Source organism: Bufo gargarizans, chromosome 1 (assembly GCF_014858855.1).
Source record: "Bufo gargarizans isolate SCDJY-AF-19 chromosome 1, ASM1485885v1, whole genome shotgun sequence".
NCBI classification, from domain to species: domain Eukaryota; kingdom Metazoa; phylum Chordata; class Amphibia; order Anura; family Bufonidae; genus Bufo; species Bufo gargarizans.
The window spans coordinates 514570746-514584942 of NC_058080.1; the positions used below are offsets into that span (position 1 = coordinate 514570746).

Genomic DNA, 14197 nt, shown 5'->3' on the forward strand with positions numbered 1-14197 from the left:
GAATAAAGAAACAGATCACGAAGTTAGGCTACTTTCACACTGGCGTTTTGGCTTTCCGTTTGCGAGATCCGTTCAGGGCTCTCACAAGCGGTCAAAAACGGATCCGTTTTGCCCCAATGAATTCTGAATGGATAAGGATCCGCTCAGAATGCATCAGTTTGCCTCCGTTCCATCTCCATTCCGCTTTGGAGGCAGACACCAAAACGCTACTTGCAGCGTTTTGGTGTCAATGGGGATGGATCAGTTTTCTATGACACAATCTGGCACAACAGAAAACGGATCCGTCCTCCATTGACTTTTAATGGTGTTCAAGGCTATGTTAAAAATAATACAAACGGATCCATTCTGAACAGATGCAAACGGTTGTATTATCTGAACGGATCCGTCTGTGCAGATCCATGACGGATCCGCACCAAACGAGAGTGTGAAAGTAGCCTTAACGGTATCATTACATTCAGCTATCCCTAGGATAGGTCATCAATATCACATCGCAGGTTCTGACACCATTAGCTGTTCGGGACGCAGTTGCACATCTACACAGCTCCATTCTAGAGTACACCAACTGGTTACTGCAGCGCTGCTCCCATTGAAATGAACCAACTCTAATAATAGGTCAGTTTTTATCTGGCAAAGTAAAAACGTATTTCCAGGCACATTTTAGCACAAAGACATTCATACTCACACCTACTTTCCCCCTCACTACTTCTACTGACTGCTGGAGACATGCTGGGGCCCCTCAACTGATCCCCACTATGCTTTCTCCTTTCTGCCTCCGAGCCCCTGTTCTCACAAACTGTTTTTACCCCTTAACCCTCATACCCATTTCACCTGACCTCTGCTACCCTGGTCTCTCTCTCTACAGCATTATGCAATTCATGTTCCGCTTGCAATAAGCTTTCCTACATCCATGACCACATCCATTTTGGAATGCTTACCTTCCTTGGTCTCAAAGAAACATGGCTGAAACCTTCTGACACAGTCTCCGCCGTCGCACTCTCCTATGGAAAAACCCAATTTACTCACACTCCCAGTTCAGCCTGACGTAATGGAGGTGTTGGCCTTCTCCCATCAGGTAAATGCTCCTTCAACCCATCTCCACCCTTCCCAAACCTCCCTTCTTTCAAAATTCATTCTGTCTACATCTACTTTCCCTCTAACCTCCAAAGAGCCATCATCTACTGTTCCACCAGGCCCCAATACAGCCTTTTTTTACTACTTAAATACCTGGCTCCTACACTTCCTCTCAGCCGACATCCCTACCATCATCATGGAGGATTTCAACATTACTATTGACATATGCCACTCAACTGCCTCCAAACACCTATCTCTTACTTCCTCCTTTGGCTTCACACAATGGTCCTCCAGAGCCACCCACAGATAGACACACACTAGACTTGCTCCCTGTCTAAACTCTGTTCTCCCACTCTCTAACCAAAATATTTTTGCATTCTCAACCACTCGCTCTCTAACTGTATATCCAGCCAGTGAACTAGCTCTCTACCCACACTCTCTGACTCTCTCATACCACTGTCCACCATAACTTTCTTTGATGACATTAACACAGCGAATACTGAAAAATTACTAAAATGTAGGCAATACGTCTCCATGTTAATTCTACTTTTTAACCCATAAGATGGTCGTTACAAATTTGGTCCACAGGAGTAGTACTTAGGGACCAAAGTTAGTCACAGAGCCTGCATTTTCCATTCCTACTTCAAGAACATCTCATTTTTATAAGTGTATTTCACCTTAAAGTGTAACCTCTTATTTCAGGTGAGAGACAGAATAAGCTGTGGTTTGTGTACATGGGGCGTAACGCTATATCTGGCCATTATACAATTGTATTCTACATTTTTTCAGCCTTTGTGCAGAAGGGAGAAGTTGAACATAAGTGGAGAAAAAAAAATAATAATAATCTCTGATAACATATTTTACAAAGTTTCTTGTATTCACTTGTAATAGTGATTTATCCAACATTTCTAGAAACAACAGAGCCCATTTAAAGTTATGCCATAAAATGTTGTAGATGAAAATGTAATGTCTCAACAATTCTGACAGTGTTATACAACTGAATGGACTCCTACCTCACTGTCTTTTGGACAGCTTCTCTTACTGCTGCTATTGTTCAAAAATTCCTTGCTAACACGGTGATCCTCCCTGTAATACATCATGGGTGCAGATGTTTCTACAGAGCTTAGATCATCCTCAAGGTACTTTGGACCTAAAGTCTTTTCAAAGTCCAACTTTTTTCTTACTTCCCGCATTCGAATATCTAAATCTCTTTCTGCCTTCATACACGTTTTCTCTTTGGTTTTCAATGTGCAGAATGGTTCTGGAAAAGGAGGGTCTACTAATAAGGCATCTCTCTCCAGGTCTTGGACTTCCAACATCATAGTTGGCTCAATTAAGCCATGAGGCTCTGGAGGATTCCCAAAACATTTACTTTCAGGCAAAACTTCATCATCCACATCTTCCTCATTTATTTTGTATTGAAGGTCAGATTCCATGTTAGGCGGCTGATAGGCAGATGGAAACATGGACTCAAATTCTGCTTGTTCTCTGTGTTGCTTCCATAGTTTATTGTGTCGTTGATTGCTTAAAGAAAAAAAAAATATATGATTGTCACAAGTTATGAACTTTATTTTTAAAGGGGTTGTCTCATCACATACAATGGGGGCATATCGCACCTATATCAAGAACGGAGCCCTGAAAGTGGTGGACGGCGCACAGCTGCCCTCTATTCATTTTCTATGGGGCCGCCCTAAATAGCCGAGCGCTGGCTCAGATATTTCTGTTGTGCCCATAGAAGTGAATGGGAGCGGCGGCCGGTTATGCCCGGTGCGCTCCCATTCACTTCTATAGGGAGCTCGCTTGGTGGTGTCCTCCAGAGTCCTCAAGCCACCACTTTGCCCGCTCCGTTCTCAATATAGGTGCAAGACTCGCACCTATAAGACAATGGGGGCATACCCTAGCGCAATGCCCCATTTTTTGTGAGTAGACAACCCCTTTAACTTCTGAATGAACCATACCCTCAATCATATATAGATAAATACAGGCAAGAACAGGACTCTATCCCACTAAAACAGAAATACCCATATGGGTGCTATACTGGCTAATATCAATGCAAAACCTCAAAATAAATGAAGAGAAGGCAGCTGCATACGTGTGCAGACTCTTCTCTCTTTCACATTAGTGTTTTTTGCGGATGCATCATGGATCTGCAAAAACGCTTCAGTTACCATAATACAACCGCATGCATCTGTCATGAACGGACCCGGTTGTATTATGTCTTCTATAGCCATGACAAATTCGTCATGAACACCATTGAAAGTCAATGGGGGACGGATCTGTTTTCTATTGTGTCAGAGAAAACGGATCCGTCCCCGTTGACTTAAGCCGCTCCACATCGCAGACCGAAAAACCCGTTTTGGTGTCCGCTTCCAGAGCAGAATGGTGACTGAACTGATGCAAACTGATGCTTTCTGAGCGGTTTCTTTTCCATTCAGAATGCATTAGGACAAAACTGATCCGTTTTTTGAGAGCCCATGACGGATCTCAGAAAAGGAAAGCCAAAACGCTAGTGTGAAAGTAGCCTTATACCACACTTTATGCATGACAAGCAAGAATTTACATCTGAAGAAGATCTGACAGGACCTGTGGTTGACATCAGAAAGGCAGGATGTGTAGCCAACAGCACAGAGAGAACTGTACTGCAAGTCTGCCCAGACAATATGCAAGAATAAGTATTCCTAACAAGTGGGTCATCAGAAAATAAGGAGTTTTACATTATTAAAGGGGGTTTTCTGGGACTTCATTATTGATGACCTCTCCTCATCAATGTCAGACTGGTAGGATCTGACTCTTGGCACCCCCGCAAATCACCTGTTTTTAGAAGACGCCAGCATTACACAGCACCATCCTCTGTGTAGTAGCTGGCATGGTTATTGCAGCGCTGCCCCCCCCAAGTGATTTGAGTAACAGGTCAGACAACCTCGTTGGACTCTTAGGAGTTTGGCACTATTTAGGGTGTAGAAGGTGTCTAACTTGGGGCATCTTACAGACACTACAAAATAAAACAGCTTTTGGTTGATGTAAAGACAAGAATAGAATTATAGACTGTTTTCTGATCATTTGTTAGGAATTGCTGCCTCGAACCTCCAATTAATCATCATTTATTTTATTTTTTTATGTTTTCTACTGTCATGGCTTTACTTGCCCATGATGATGGTTGGTATGACTACGTTGTGGTGTTAGAGTTATTTCAATCAGCAGCTGGCATGTACACTGGCAAAACCCATTATTTAATCAAGAGCACCCCATCAGAAGAGCAGGGCCCTGCAGGGTACCTACGCGACTATTCCTTTAGTCAGAATTATGACCTCCATTTGCCAATCTGACAATTAGAGAGGTTGTGGATTACAAGTACATCACATATGTGCAAACTGTATACCCTGGATCAAATTTAAATAAAATCACAGAAAAAGGCTATTCTTTCTAATGCCAGGGCAGGAAAAGACACTTATTCCAGCAGCATGGAGAAGTAGATTTTCGCTTTTTCAGCACGCTGCTGGCAATTGTTGCTGTAACCTGCCCTTATGTCCATGTATCAGTAATTATGGCCCTTTTCTTTCCCTCTTAACGGTCAGAGACATAACTGCATGCTGACTTTTGCAGCAATCTGATATTTCTATCTGGACATGTTATTTTGTCAATGCGTGTATTAGGCTACTTTCAAATCAGCGTTTTCCTTTCCAGTATTGAGAGCCGTCAGTGGATCTCAAAACCGGAGGAAACGCTACAGTTTTGTCCCCATTCTTTGTTAATGGGAACAAAACTGAACTGAACGGAATGCACCAGAATGCATTCGTTCTGTTTGGTTGCATTCCCACGCTGGACACGAAAGTGCTGCAAGCAGCGTTTTTGTGTGCATCATGGGATACTGATCAAGACGGATCCGGCATGCAACACAATGTAAGTCAATGGTGTCGGATCCATTTTTAGGACACCAAAGAAAACGTTATGGCTATTTTAGAGTTAATACAACCGGATCCAATCAGAACGGATGCAGTCGGTTGTATTATCATAACGGAAGCATTTTTGCCGATCCAGCAAAAACACAGATGTGAAAGTAGCCTTAGGGAATGACAATATAATGCAATGCCATAATATATGACCTTGTATACCTCGGGGTCTTCTGAGAGTTCAAACATTCTAAGCAATATTCAGACTACATATACCTTACATAAAGGTTCACTGTGTAAATGCATTAATACAAACTTTGATACACAAAGTTACATTTACCTGGCATCAAGGATTCCTTCATACTCTGAGAGTTGACGCATGAAACCAGCATTTGGTCTTGCTACATTTCGCTTCTGTTTTACATAATTATACGCTTTCTCCATGGACCAGCCATACTCTTTCATTGCATAAGCTATTACTGTAGAAGCTGAGCGACTGACTCCCATTTTGCAGTGCACCAGACACTTGGAATGATTTTTTCTGTTGGCACAGTAACAAAATGAAAATATGCAATGCTAACGTGATGTTATGTACTGCTATGGTTACAGCTCAGACTTTGATGTAACTGGCGTCTCCAGTTTTAACTCCTTCTGGATGAGCCAGGTATATCATTGTATCCCACAACTTTACATTTCTCATTGATAAATGTAGCAATCAGAAATTAACTCCTGGTTCTTAAAGGCTATGTACACCTTCAGGGGCAATTTTTTTTTACTCATTTTGGGCAAAAGAAAAATTCTTCAATTGATAATCTAATAACCGTCATCTTTGAAGGGGTTCTGCAGTTTTTTTAAACTGATGATCTATCCTCTGGATAGATCATCAGCATCTGATCGGTGGGGGTCCGACACCCAGGACCCCCGCCGATCAGCTTTTTGAGAAGGCAGCGGGGCTGGCAGTAGCGCTGTGGCCTTCTCACTGTTTAATGCAGGCCCAGTGACGTCACAATTCGTATCAATGGCCTGGGCGTAGCTAAGCTCCATTCAAGTGAACAGAGCTTAGCCCCGCCCAGGCCATTGATACTAGTCGTGACGTCACTGAGCCTGTGGTAAACCGCGAGAAGGCCGTGGCGCTCCTGCCTTCTCAAACAGCCGATCGGCAGGGGTCCCGGGTGTCAGATCCCCGCCTATCAGATGCTGATGATCTATCCAGAAGATAGATCATCAGTTTAAAAAAACTGCAGAACCCCTTTAAATTACTAAAAGGTCAAACACTTATTTAAGTCAAATTCTTATCAGTAAGATAAGAATTGAGCTATGATGAGAGTTTAAGAGGTCAGATATCAGAAGCCGTTAGCTGAGCTGCCTGATGGAACAGAGTGTAAATTCAGAGCCTGCTACTAGAGAAACTCAAGGCTGCACAGAGACAAAAGTTCAACATTTTTAATAGACCAAATGAAAAAAAATTAGGTGTAGGGAAAGCAGCAGCCTGAACGCATAACGTCCAGCTAACACTGCAGTCGCCTCGAAGCATATTGTATAGAGACTGTGCTTGTTTCTGCACCACAGGTCCATTCACTTGAATGGGAAAGAGCTGCACCTAAGCCAGGTGACTAATAAATGTGATGTCACTGGCCTACAACAAGGCCCCAGGACTCTCCAGAGCGCTGTGGCCTCTTTAAACAGCTTTTCAGGGGGTGCCAGGAATATGATATTGATGAACTATCCTGAAGATAGGCCATCAGTATCAAAATCCCAGACAACCCCTTTTATATATTATAATCAATACATATACACAGTATATAATATTAAAAAATTAACACAAGTGTAAACTGATACTAACTTTGCTTTGTTAATAAAGTTATAGGCATCATTCCAGTGTGACAATAAGTCAGTGGACTCTTCATCATATACTCTGATATTGTGATAGGCAAAGAGACCTGGAAAAAAGTTGTCTATTTCCCTGGTGACATTCAGTATGTAGCCAACTCTGGGATGACAAAAAACACACCACATTATTATTATTATTACTACGCCTCAGTAAATTTAAGGAAATACAAGATACAGTAACTCTTTGCCCTACTGATGTATGAGCTAGGCAAAAATGCAAACACAGAAATCTTCATTACATATGCAAACAGAGCTGATGTACAAATCATTTTCTGGTAATTATTGCATTACATGTAAATTATTATTGATTTTAAGGGATATGGTAAAAGATAGGTCTTCATTCATTAAGCTTTCATGATGTGCCATCTTTGGGGTAGAATTATATCCCCGTTTAGTTTTCCATTCTTCTGATCCATCAGAAGAACCAAAAACAAATAAAAACATACTTTATTTTGAGCATCCGTTATGCTCACTTTGCATCTGTTTTAGCCATTTCATTATTTTAGATGGAAGAGAAAGTCCTCCATGAAGGACTTTTTCTTCCATCTAAACTAATGGATCTCAGATGGAAAAGGCTAAAACCGATGATCTGCTTTTTGGTTTGTTTGTTGTTCTGACGGATCAGAACAACGGAAAAAGGAAACTGTAATGTGAATCTACCATTAATGCGTCATCTCATTTTAAATGATTGACATGGGGACAGAGAAAAACAGGTAGCACTGAATTCTACTCAGTTCTGAAGCCCATTTAAAGGGAATCTATTACTAGAACACATCTTCATGGGGACCGGTGCTACAGTAGAATATATATCCAGCCTTTAGTCCATTTTCATGTGAGAATTGTCTTTAGTAGTCAGTGGTATAGTGAGACTCGGCTCTACGGTCAGAAAAAGGAATACTGCAGCCAGCTGTCTATAATATGCAAACTCTACCTCCCAGTTTCCCCTAAGATTTGCCTCTTAGGCCTCATGACGGAATTACAGGTCCCACTGGCGCAACAACATTTAGTTCAAACGTTACTGGGTGCAGCCTGGATTTTGGTGGCTGGTCAATGGAAACAGAGGAAGCCCCCGCATTGGCACATTGGTTAAATAGAGGGGGATCAGTTGTACCGTTTTGAGCAGCTGGCCCACTGGGAACTCCATTCCCCAAACAAATTCAAGGCCTTAGGAGCCCCTGGCTGAAATACAGAGGCCTTGACCCAGATGTTCAAAACACAGTATAACTAACCGACGTACTCAGGTATACGCCACATAAGTCTGTTCTTATGTACGTGTTCTGTATTTAATATGATATGGGGGGAAGCTTTTCTCCTAATGATATGTCAATGAAAAGTCATGTTAACTCTATGCAACTGTACCACTGATGTGCCTTGTTACTCTTGTTTCAATAAAACGAGTTTAAAAAAAAAAAAGTCATGTTAACCAATTTCTATACTTGTACCTATGCTTTGTCTTCTAAAATAAAAATTTGTTATAACAGAAAAAGATAAATGAATACTGAAATTTGTACTAATAGGAAATAAGCTTTAAACATGACACAGGTTCTATGTGAATACTGAAAAAAATAAAATAAAAGTTTCTATAAGGATTTGCCGGCTGTCTCTCTGAAATCCACCAAGAAAGAACAGGACTCCTAGCAGCATAACATGTACACTAATGTTTGGCCGTAAGAGTAAAGTTAGCAGCAAAACTAATGAATTAGGTTGTACTCACCCCTCGTCATTCAACTCTTCCAAGTTTGATGCATTCCACTCAGAGCCCTTAAAAGACACAGCACATTGAATCAAATCAATGCAAGTCCCTGTCCATCTCTGTAAGCAAGTGACATCGTGCATCAAACGTTTCTGTGCACGAGTCTGATCATTGTGGAAGCAAGGGGAAATCTGGTGGGAGGGGGCCCTGGGGGGCATATTCCAAAGATGAAGAATGATGGCATATTCTAGTAAGATACCAACTCTACTTCTGGTAAGAACACCTCTTTAAGAAGGTATCCGCTGCTGACAACCCCTTGTACATGCCCTGTTAGAACATGTTTAGCCACTTGAAGGGTCTGCTGCTCAAGAGCAAAGGAGAAATAGAAAAATATCTAGTGTGGTATCTAGGCCAGTGCAGACCAGTAACCTGACTAATGACAACTGCCTTGTCACCCTTCTAGTCCGTAGACAACAGTGGATTACCAAAAATGTAAAAATAAACCATTGGGATAGATTCAGCATTCTCTTTACGTCACTTTTAGGACAGTAATAAGTCACACATTTTGGTACACTGCATTAGCTGTGCTAAAACTTGTGCTATAATTTGCAACTTTTTAAAAAGTGGCACAAAAAAAAAATCTGCGTGGCTCAGAGGAATAGATGTGGCCTCCCACAGTCTGATAGATTCACTCCAATTTACAACTAAAGGTGGCATAAATTATTGTTCAAATCTATACCAGCTCACAGCCGGCATAGATTTGATTCTCTGGAGCATGGTCTTCCGGAAGATGCTCCAATTTCATTAAGGGCCTCTTAATAAATTTGGCACGTCTCGCTCCAACAGATTTTTCACTAAGGCTGCTTTCACACTAGCGTTCGCTGGTCCGCTCGTGAGCTCCGTTTGAAGGAGCTCACGAGCGGACCCGAACGCAGCCGTCCAGCCCTGATGCAGTCTGAATGGAGGCGGATCCGCTCAGACTGCATCAGTCTGGCGGCGTTCAGCCTCCGCTCCGCTCGCCTCCGCACGGACAGGCGGACAGCTGAACGCTGCTTGCAGCGTTCGGGTGTCCGCCTGGCCGTTCGGAGGCGTGCGGATCCGTGCGGATCCGTCCAGACTTTCAATGTAAGTCAATGGGGACGGATCCGTTTGAAGATGCCACAATGTGGCTCAATCTTCAAGCGGATCCGTCCCCCATTGACTTTACATTGAAAGTCTGGACGGATCCGTACTAGGCTATTTTCACACTTAGCTGTTCTATGCTAAAAATAATGCAGACGGATCCGTTCTGAACGGAGCCTCCGTCTGCATTATTATGAGCGGATCCGTTCAGAACGGATCCGCCCGAACGCTAGTGTGAAAGTAGCCTAAGAATGGCATATGAAATGCTAGTCTTACTGAACCTGCCCCACTGACTTGAAAAAAAAAAAGGTACTGTGAGTGACCTATAATTAACCAGATCTTACTATGAAATTCATTTCTTCTATTTTTGCTACCTACCAGGTAAAGATAGTCAAAGATAAGAGAGGCTTTATCCATCTGGCCAAGAATTATCAACATTTCATTGTCTATGTATTCCTTGTATTCCTTCAAATTGCAGCTCAACTTCTTCTCCAGCTCATTCCGAATCTAAATGAGAAACGCAAGCTTCAGAAGATAGTTCATGCGACACCCATGGAAGTAGGTAATGCTTTCAAGCAATGTCACCTCTTTGCAGGTCACATTCTCCAAGTCTTGGCTCATCATGATGCCCCTCAGTGTTGTTTTAATGACCCATTCAGTGTTTCCACCTTCATTAGGTCTGCAACATAATAACCTAAGTCAGAAGAGCAGGCAAACACAACTACAAATGGATCTTCATTCACCTATCTCAGCCATAAACCCCACTTTAATTTAAAGGGGCTGGCCACCTGTTGGGGTTATACTGGCAAACCCCCATCCTGGCCAGACCTGCAAAGGAAAGCATAATTACCTGCTCCCTGCTGCTGGGTTCCGACTTCTTTGCTCAGGTTCCCCGATGTCAACATCCCTTTGAAGCGGATGATCTGCCCCTCCTTGTGTCTTGTCAAGTGAAGGGGGGCAGGGCACCACTGTGGCCAGTCATTGGATGTGTCATCAAAGCGGATCTTAACAGAGGGTGAGCGAAGGTGTCAGGACCCAGCGGCAGGGAGCAGGTAAGTATGTCGCATCTCTCTGTATATCTGGCCGTGGTGGTAGTGGGAGGTCTGCCACAACAAAAACTAAAAAAGGTGGCCAACCCCTTTAAGCCAGCCATGTATTTTCAACACCTATTCCTACCAAACTCCCATACACATGCATGATTAGCTTGACCGAGCGAGCATACATATGTTTTCAGTAGGGAGAGGGGAACAAATTGATGTCACCACTGGAGGTGGCTTATCTCCATTGAGAATAAAGCATCCTTTCTTCCTCCAATATATGCCAAATGAACGGGTATTTCATACACATTAGGCTAGTTTCACACTAGCGTTCGGCTGTCCGCTCGTGAGCTCCGTTTGAAGGGGCTCACGAGCAGACCCGAACGCTTCCGTCCAGCCCTGATGCAGTCTGAATGGATGCGGATCCGCTCAGACTGCATCAGTCTGGCGGCGTTCAGCCTCCGCTCCGCTCAGCAGGCGGACACCTGAACGCTGCTTGCAGCGTTCGGGTGTCCGCCTGGCCGTGCGGAGGCGTGCGGATCCGTCCAGACTTACAATGTAAGTCAATGGGGACGGATCCGTTTGAAGATGCCACAATATGGCTCAATCTTCAAGCAGATCCGTCCCCCATTGACTTTCAATGTAAAAGTCTGGACGGATCCGCTCAGGCTAATTTCACACTTAGCTTTTTTTTGCAAATATAATGCAGACGGATCCGTTCTGAACGGAGCCTCCGTCTGCATTATTATGATCGGATCCGTTCAGAACGGATCCGATCGAACGCTAGTGTGAAAGTAGCCTAAAATGGTCGGCCACCCCACCCAAAATTGGCAGCTTCAGTCGATCCAAGTCTGTGCATGGCCACTTTTACAATGATGGAAGAAAGAGAAATTCTACAAATATAAGATGAAACTAATGTTCACTATAGAGCCGTATTAAAACTAAAGCCATTTCCCAATTTATTTTAAAGAACACACTCACTTCTCCATGAAGAGGATAGGGGAATCTGGCCGTGTGGACTCCAGGTCCTGCATGGTGTTCCACTCATTGATGCAGCTTTGCTCAGAGCTAATGCAGCTCTCATAGTACGAGGCCCACACAAGTGCAAGTCCTCCAGGAAAGTAATTGTACCGCCGGGCAACCTCGCAGGCCTTGTGGAGCATCTGAAGTGCTGACCTGTTACATGCAAGTCATGTAAAGAGACACATTCCAAAAGCAACAGCAGGAAGCAGCCATTAAATGCAGATAGTAGCGCAACATATGTCAGCATTATTTGGTATTCCACGATGTGCCTTCCTGCTGCCTTCATCACATTCTCCCTTATCACAGGCAAACGTGATTTTATTTTTTTTAGCTTAGAACATTATGTCGACAACAAGCAATTATCACTGTAATAACAGCCTCTCTCATGTCTGCTAGAGTTCTACTCAATCTACTGGTTCTTATGTGGAAACTGCATTACGGAAACAGAACACTTCATGGCAATTCAGAAACCTCAGATTGCTCTGTAGACGTTCCATTAAACTGAATGGTATAAGGTTTTCATGCAGTGTTAATTCTTCAAGTTTACATGTCTGTAAGAAAGGTATCTGGCCATTCTGTTAAAGGGGTTATCCCATCACAGACAATATGGGCATATCGCTAGGATATGCCCCCATTGTCTCATAGGTGCGGGTCCCACCTCCTACAAGGAGAACTGAGCCGGGGAGAATTGTGACTGTAGGACCCCGGGTTTCCCGGGGTTCGTCCACCACTAGGCGCAGCTCCCCGTCTCTCCTATTGAAGTAAATGGGAGCGCACCGCGCATGCGCGTCCACCGCTCCAATTTATTTCTATGGGGCCGACGGAAATAGCAGAGCCAGCGCTTGGCTATTTCTTACAAACCCGGAACAATCCTTAGCGGCGGTGATGGCCCAAATCTCCCGATATGGGGAACTTTCGTATTACCATCTGAACTCCGCTAAAACGCAAGCATTACCGATTAACATCCTAGAGAGTGTAGTAACGAACCTTTAAAGGGATCGGATGTTCGACTGGCAGCCTTGTAGTATTAAATATCTAGGTACAAATATGACCGCATCCATGTCTGACCTTTATACCTTAAATTATGAATACGCTAAACACAACGCCTCATGGCTTGGCAGGATAGCCTCATTCAAAATGTTCACCCTCCCAAAGTTTCTTTACTTATATCGCACCTTGCCCATAAGCCTTCCAGAAAGGTTATTTTCCAGAGCGCATGCTTTACTCTCTAAGTACACCTGGGGAAATAGGCGCCCGAGGATTGCCCGTGCTATAATTACCGGGGAGCGACTTAAGGGCGGCTTAGCCTTGCCGGATCTGAAACTATATTATATAGCGACGTTGGTTTCTATGCTGAGGGGTTGGGTCGGGCCATCTTTGGACACACCTTGGGTACAACACAGCTGTGATGGCAATATTGGTTCCCATTGGAAGGAAAAAATTCCTAAGACCATCCCCAGATCCCCCGTCGGTATGAATCTTGCAGTGTTCTCCACTTCCTGGCCCAGTCGACACACAGAAAATGGCAGGAAGTGCCCACTCAGCCAATCAGTGGCTTAGCAGGTCACCACTGTGGTCAATGATTGGCTCAGCACATCCTTCTCTCTCCCCCAACAAACATCTCGCAACAGATAAAAGTAGTAAGCCCCCCCCTAGATTAATGTGTAAAACTCACAACAGCATATCTGTAAAACAAAAGAAGCAAACTCTACCACTCCAGCAGTAAATAATGCAGTGTATAATCGGATATTCATTCAGTCCCATACTCAAACACTGCAGTGGCAATACAGAACCCTACATTAAAAAAAAGAATGGAAATCATAGTATTGCCCTTACAATAATCACTTACCACATGGCCTGGACTGACACTGGTTTGAACACATGAGTTCTTCCAGCAGTATTAACACTAAACCCCCTAAAAGCAAAACAAATTAAAAATGAATGAAGGTTATAACACATTTAGTGCTTCCACATTTGGTCAGATAGCAACATAATAAGTCTAGGAACATCTAGATAATAGAAGCGGATATGATGCAAGTTGCAAAGGTGTACCCACTTTTGAACAGTTCATCTCAACTCCCTGTGGGGTGTTCACTGTCTAAACAGGAGAGAAAGTCTCAATCATTGAGTGGTCTAATTTCCAATCCATGCAGGTTTAATACCACACATAATTTGGTACGTAGGGGGGCTTTCCAGGTTCCTGATACTGATTACCTATCCTTGGGGTAGGTCATCCATCAGCTGTTCCTTGCAGCATTCAGCACTGGAACAGGAATAACAGCGCCGTTCAAAGCGTAGTGGCCGAGCTGGGTTACTGCAACTCATCCACCATTCACTTCAATAGGAGCTGAGCTGCAGTAACCCGGCACGGCCACTACATTTGAACGGAGCTGTGCTTCCTGTCCATTCAAGAGCTAGTTCTGGCGCCAGAGGCTGCAAGGAAGAGCTGATCAGTGGGGGTGCCAGGAGTC

The 14197-nt window shown here is 43.6% G+C and overlaps 1 protein-coding gene across 3 annotated transcripts in view; it reads right to left on the minus strand.

The window, feature by feature from the left end:
* The window catches only part of SSH1 (slingshot protein phosphatase 1), a 45365-nt gene that overhangs the window by 2239 nt on the left and 28929 nt on the right, over nucleotides 1-14197 (minus strand). For 2 of the 3 annotated variants that reach the window (XM_044275343.1, XM_044275344.1), the window contains 8 exons: nucleotides 13576-13641; nucleotides 11685-11879; nucleotides 10252-10345; nucleotides 10045-10173; nucleotides 8566-8612; nucleotides 6805-6951; nucleotides 5302-5502; nucleotides 2085-2595 (listed from right to left, as the gene is read on the minus strand). In XM_044275343.1, coding sequence (XP_044131278.1) covers nucleotides 2085-2595; nucleotides 5302-5502; nucleotides 6805-6951; nucleotides 8566-8612; nucleotides 10045-10173; nucleotides 10252-10345; nucleotides 11685-11879; nucleotides 13576-13641 — 1390 coding nt within the window. Of the gene's footprint in view, nucleotides 1-2084; nucleotides 2596-5301; nucleotides 5503-6804; nucleotides 6952-8565; nucleotides 8613-10044; nucleotides 10174-10251; nucleotides 10346-11684; nucleotides 11880-13575; nucleotides 13642-13782; nucleotides 13808-14197 lie in introns of those variants that run through there. The other variant, XM_044275345.1, reaches the window with a different exon arrangement.